The sequence below is a fragment of the Mus caroli genome, chromosome 1 (genome assembly GCF_900094665.2).
Source record: "Mus caroli chromosome 1, CAROLI_EIJ_v1.1, whole genome shotgun sequence".
In the NCBI taxonomy this organism is placed as follows: Eukaryota; Metazoa; Chordata; class Mammalia; order Rodentia; family Muridae; genus Mus; species Mus caroli.
The window spans coordinates 165,820,990-165,827,891 of record NC_034570.1 but is presented as its reverse complement, the minus strand read 5'-3'; the positions used below and the strand labels follow the sequence as shown (position 1 = coordinate 165,827,891).

The 6,902-nt window shown below is 38.5% G+C and overlaps 1 protein-coding gene across 2 annotated transcripts in view; it reads right to left on the bottom strand.

The window, feature by feature from the left end:
* Positions 1-6,902, bottom strand: part of Wdr64 (WD repeat domain 64) — a 115,450-nt gene that overhangs the window by 78,820 nt on the left and 29,728 nt on the right. For both annotated transcript variants that reach the window (XM_021175403.1, XM_021175408.1), the window contains exons 7-8: positions 5,876-6,090; positions 3,240-3,374 (exon numbers count right to left, since the gene is read on the bottom strand). In XM_021175403.1, coding sequence (XP_021031062.1) covers positions 3,240-3,374; positions 5,876-6,090 — 350 coding nt within the window. The remainder of the gene's footprint in view (positions 1-3,239; positions 3,375-5,875; positions 6,091-6,902) is intronic.

The window sequence follows — 6,902 nt, the reverse complement described above, 5'->3', positions numbered from 1 at the left end:
GCCTGTCCCAGAAGCCGTCTGCCCCCGTGGTCCCCACTCTGACCTGTAGAGACTAAGCTCGGCGGAGTCCCGGAGCCAAGATGGCGCTCCCTGCAGGGCAGGTCACTGTCCTCCGACCTATTTATTTTATTTATATGAGTATACTGTAGCTGTCTTCAGACACACCAGAAGAGGGCATAGGATTTCATTACTGATGGTTGTGAGCCACCATGTGGTTGCTGGGAATTGAACTCAGGACCTCTGGAAGAGCAGTCAGTGCTCTTCACCACTGAGCTATTTCTCCAGCCCCCAAGAATTTATTTTTGTAAGCAACATAAGTTCTTATTTTGCTAGTTGTTTGTTTCTGTTTTATCATCAGACAATTTCTGCTGAGTAGCTATAGTGTTTGCTATGGACAATTGACATGGTTGTCAACGTTAGATTTGCATCTATTCTGTTCATTATTGTTTTCCACTCATTGCCCTTGTAGATTGTTCTGATCTTTGTCTCCTGTTCTTTTTCTATCTTTTTGTTTGTTTTAACTGAACATCTTATGTGTTTGTATTTTTTATGCTTCCAAACCTTGTTTGTTCAGTTTAATTTTTGTATTGATGCATGTTTGCCCTCTTATGACTGGCTCATTTCACATCATTAAAGTTTCATGAATATTGTTTTGTTTCTTGGAATATCAATTGGTTTTTTCTATTTCCATCTCTCTTCCTCTCCTTCCTAAGGTTGCACTGGAGTTTGTGACACACACAGTACACAAATTCACATTAGCACAAGTAACATAATGTAAAATAATAATAATTTTCTCTGTAACCCCTTGTTTACTGCTTTGTTTTTGACTTATGTACAAGTGTGTATATGTGCACACATGCTCAAAAATGTTGTTGATGCTAATCAATTAGATTGATTAAAATTAAGAAAGCATAAGGTGGACTAGAGTAATAGATCAGTGGTTAAGAGCACTGGCTGCTCTTCTAGAGGTCCTGAGTTCAATTTCCAGCAACCACATGGTGGCTCACAACCACCTGTAATAGGAGCCAATGCCCCAGTGTACTCAGATACTTAAAATAAATAATTAAATCTAAAAAATGCAAACTTAGGCATTTTACCATCATTTTCTCCTTTCATGCCTTTCCCTCTCATGTAAACAGGAATCTCTCATCCAAGTCATTTCCACACTTTAAAGAGCTTCTCATAGTATTCCTGGCAAGCAAGCTTACTCATGACAAATTCCTTTGGCTTGTGTCTGAGAAAGTTGCGATTCTTCCTTTTCTGTTCTTTCTTTAATTATTTATTTACTTTGAGATTAAAGTCTACTGTATCCCAGATAGACCTGAAACTGGCTAATTTGCTGGAAGCCAAGTATCACTTTGAACACCTGGTCTTCTGCCAAAATACCGGGATTACAGAAATGCACTCCCACATTTGGTATTCTTTATATTTGAAGAGTAATTTGTTAGTGGAGTACACAGAATTCTAGGCTGTTTTTTGTTTATTTGATGGTTTTGTTTTTTTTTCTTAACACTAAATATTTCATACTACTCTTGCTTGCACACTTTCTGCATATATATATATATAATTGCATACACATATGTATGTGTACACACACACACACACACACACACACACACATATATATATATATATATATATATATAATGTATATATAATTCTTTCTTACTCATGTTATTAGGAAATACTTAACCAGATTGAAAATTAGTCAGATATTAAAGGAAGATTTCCTTCAACTGCTTAAGAAAGAAAAAGAAAGATGAAAGGAGGGAGGGAGGGAGGGAGGGAGGGAGGGAGGGAGATATTCCTATAGAGTTACCCATAAGCCCATCTGATGGGACATTTTCTCAGTTGAACAAATTCTGACTCATTTCAAGTTGATATGAAGCTAGCCAGCATAAAACTTATTCAAAAATTATTTTAAAATGTACTGTTACACAGGTGTAACGTAAGTTATATACCTATGAAACTTATATGATATATTCACCTAGTAACAGGCCCTCTCTCCATCTGTCTGTCTGCCTATCTAACTCCCAAACTGGGAGACATTTTCTTTTTAGTGACTGACATGGTGGGTGGTCCTGTGGGTGTACAAGAAAGCAGGCTGAGCAAGCTGTATGGGGCAAACTAGCAATCTGCCTAAGTTTCTGCCTCCAGGTTCCAACTATGGATTCCCTGGATGATGGTCTGCAAGCTGTAATATGCAATAAGCCCCTTTCCACCTAACATGGTTTTGGTCATAGTGTTTTATCATAGAAATCCTGACTAAGACAAGTTTCTTCACCTTAGAAATTTTCCATGTGACCATTTGAGATTCCTGTTTCTGTCATCAGCCTTCAGCAACTAGTGATCTACATTTTGTTTCTATAAACCTGTCCTTTGAGGCATTTCAAATAAATGGAATTATATCACACACAGAATTTTTATCCAGCTTCTGTCCCTCCGTTTTGAAGCTTATCTGTTGTAGCAAGTACCTTCAAAAATTAAGAATTCAAATGCCAAAAGCTGGGCGTGGTGGTGCACGCCTTTAATCCCAGCACTCGGGAGGCAGAGGCAGGCAGATTTCTGAGTTCGAGGCCAGCCTGGTCTACAAAGTGAGTTCCAGGACAGCCAGGGCTATACAGAGAAACCCTGTCTTGGAAAACAAAACAAAACAAAAACAAAAACAAAATTAAAATGTCATAATGGTTACTAGGAAATAAATATTCAACCAGGTTGAAAATGAGTCAGCTATTATTCAAACTCACAATTCTGTAGGAATAGCAGCTGGTATGTTTGTGATAGATATAATATGATTGGCTACATAAGCATAGTTTGTTGACTAGCTAAAGTGATTCTGAGTATAAACTTTTACCAATAAAATAATGTTTAAGATATAGATACAGGTCTATTGAATTATTATAACATATTAAACCAGCACACTTTTTTTTTTTGTAGGGCTGGGAATGAAACCGAGCAGCTCACAAATGCTAGGCATGTTCTTCAGCTCTGAGCTCTATCTCCAGTCCCCAGTAAACAACTACTGAGCAGCAGCTGCTGTGAAGGGTACATATCAGATTCAGATTTATATGACTGACTTGAATTTTCCCCGAAGGTCTAATTAGCCATGCCAAGCTAAGGGAATTGCTAGTTTCTGGTGTGTTTGAAAACTAGTTTGAACATTAGAAGGTTGTAATGGGCTTATCATTGTCAATGATGAGAGTCCCAGAATGTTCGCATAGGCACAGTGTTATACTTACAAATTGTCTTCAAGTCTCTTCAAGGATTCCAAGACTAAGGAATGGACGCTGTCTAAGGAACAGGATCCAAAGCAATTGAGAGCTGGAATGTATCTGATTTTCATAACCCAATCATTATGCAGTTTCCTTTTAACACTGGGAATGAAAAGAGGGAGGGCCTATATGTTAGACACACAAGTTTACAATGCTCATTCTCTTTCTATTCAGCATTTCATTTGGATCAAATCAAATTTTAACCCTGAACTGTGCTAAGTCTACAGGTTTACTGTAGTCCTATGCTCCACACTGTTTTCAGTTGGTCAACTTGTCAATCTACCATATTTAAAGTAAAATAATAATAATAATAATTATGTTGCAAGACTTTTGTCAAAACTTAAGCTATGACTTCAGCAGTAAAGGTGTGACTCAAGTTGATTGGATTTTCGATCACTTAGGAAACAAATCTGTAGATATTTATGTGAAAAGGGGTTTGATTGAGGAAGGACAGACCACCTCAAATATGGTGACACATTTCCATGGGCTGGAATCCTGGAATAAAAGCATGAGCCTCGGCACTGGTCAGCCTCTGCTCCTTGAGAGTAGACATGTGACAAACTCATGGTTCTCCCACCTCACCATGATGGATAGAAGTCTCACCATGATGGACAGAGGTCTCACCACAATGGAGGTCACTAAAATGGGCTGTATCACACAATGAGCTGTATCCCTTTTAAACCTGAAACCAAAACAAAGCCTTCCTTCCATAAGTTAGTTTTTCAGATACCTTGTCACAATGACAAGAAAAGGAACTGACAAGAAGCAAATAATCTACAAGGATCTGATTGGAGTACTGGCAATCTTATCCTTACTTTAATGAAAAAACTCTAAGCATCCACACATGATTAGCATAAGATTCTGGATATCACATGGCTTCTAGTAGAAGAACAGACACATTTATGACTCCAGGCATCAATGTTGTACAATATGCAGGGAAGCACAGTAGAGGAGAGCTGCTTTTCTTTTTCTTCCAAACCCAGAGTTTGATTTTTGATATTGGCTAATTTTCTAATTAAGTACAGTGTTCCAAATGCCACTGTTTTCTGACCACATCATGATTGACTCAAAGTGAACAAATTCAAAGAACATTCTTTGAATATTCAACTTCAGGAATACCTTTATGATGGCTCCAAAATTTAACTGCCTTCTAGCCTTACCATTTTTCATTCTAAAGGTTTTAGGATCTCTTGGAGGAAGAAAATGACTCAATACTCAATCTGTATCTACACTTGAGTCTTAACTTGAGATTTAACTCAATGGCACAGTGACCGTCTATCTGTAAATTATCTCCTCAGGGAGCAGTAGGCTCATACTCATTCTACCACACTGAGTCCTCAATTCCTTCCACCACCACCTCCCCCCCCCCCATTTTTACTTCTGACATATCTATCTAATGGGAAGTGGAACTGACAACAGACTGTGGACTTTTCTGACAAGTGACCCACCTTAGTGGGGAAAAGATTATACCCTCTGGGCCTGTCGTGACTGAAATAAGCCCATAGTGTACAGAGCAGCACACCATACAGCGACTACATAACACCGTCAGATGTAAAGGGTAGGAAGTGGAGCTCATTTCTCGACTACATTCTTCTTAGAGTTCCAGCAACAGGGCTAGTCTTAATTCAAGACAGCAATGATTTATTGAGCAAAGGCCATGAACAAATAAATACATAAGTACTAAAATAATAATGAATGTGTATATCCATGTAAGTACAATTACCAACTGAGGCTGAAAAAGGGTGTCGGGTCCCCTGAAACTGAAATTCTGGCATTTGTGAGATGCCCAACATGGGTAATGTGAACTGACTACAGGCTTCTGTAAGAGGAGTACAGGCTTCTAAGTACTGAGCCATCTCTTCAGCCGAGGAGAATTGTTTTCAATTGAACCTTGAGAATTTGTTTTTTTTTTTAATTGAACTTTGAGATCTATTAAAGAGTATCAACTCCTTGTCTCTCATATTTGTAACAAATATTTATTACAGAATATTTTACTTTTTAAATTATTCTTTTGAGATTTAAGAAGCTTAATTTGGTAGATAGTCAAATCTATTAAGTTATTTCTTTTAAAATATGCATCTATTTTACATTGATAAACTTTTGTATTCAATTGCTATGAAGTAGTCATAAATATGCATAAATGTACATTGTATAGGGTTTCTAAAATAAGATTTCACTCTTTAACTCAATCTGTCATATACCTATATATAAAAACTATAGATTTTTAGCTGCCAACAGCATTTAAATGGAATTTCAGCTACTAATTATGCCTTCCTTATTATCTTGGAAGTTTTTTTCAGATGAAAAGCATTTCTTCTTTTGTTTTTATATTGATTGATATAAAGTCTTGCTATGTAGCTCAAGCTGGCCTGGAATTCACTATGTAGCCCAAGCTAGCCTCAAGCTCATGATTCTTCTGCCTCTGCCTTTCAGGGACTGGAATTATAGGTGTGTGCCTCTAAGCTAGATTAGACATTCCTTATTTAGCTTTGGCTCTCAAAAATACTGAGGGCCTTGCATCTCACTTCACTGTAGGTGCATCTAACCGAACAATGTCTATAATTATTAGAACAAAGGAATATTTATTCATGCAATGCCCTTACCTTTTAAAGTTCTTAGAGTCAAGGACCTGAGTTTGTAACTTCTTTTTGGTTTTTGCCTGCTTTAATCCAAAGTCATCACTGCTCACGGTGAACTTGTTCACAAACCCACCATCATCTCCTAGGAGAATGTCATCCCTGCAGAGCTGATCAGGCAGGGGCACCACGCACACACAGAGCAGGCAGTGGTCCATGGGCTTGATGACAAAGTAGTGCTCCTGAAACCAGAGGCGGGCTTAAATTAGTTACACGCTTAGGAATACATATTACTGGGATCTTCACTCAGTAGCAGAGCCCTTGTTCAGCATGCTTGAGGTCCCGATTTCCTCCCCCAGTATCACACGCACACGCACACGCACACGCACACGCACACATACACACAGGGTGGGGAGGGATAAAGAAAAAAATTGTCTTCGTTATTATTTTTTTTTCTGGGCTGTTTCTCATTTTAGATCCAACAGTGATACAAGAATTTGGAAAGTCTGGGCAAAAATTAACCAAGTAAAGGTTAAAGCTGTGAGCCAGCTCAGTACTTTGGGGTGTTTCATGTGGAAAGAAGGGGAGCTACGCCCTTGGGCGGGGTGACGATGGGGATCTTAGAGAGTGCTACCTGTGTGACCCAGAATGCCTTTTCTTGACATTGCAAGGAAATACTGAACTGGCCTCAAACTCCCTATGTATTCTAGAAAAATCTTAAACCCCTGACCTTCCTGCCTGTGCCTTCCAAGTGCTGGGATTCCAGGTGCATGCCACTGTGCCTGTTTGTGGAGTGCTCAGGGTTGGAAGTCAAGGAGTCTCATCCATACTAGGTAATATTCATAAGTTTGATAAGGAATTAGGAAGAGAAATATTGGAACCTCCATGTTTATCCATACATAGGCAACAAGTTCTTGCGATGTGACTCTAAACTGTTAGAGGGTTCACTAAGATAGGCAGGTATTACTGCTTCTCCAGAACTCAGTGTCCTAAGAGAGAATCAGTGTAGACTCAAATTTCTATGATTTATTCTCCTTCCTTAAAATGAGTCCAA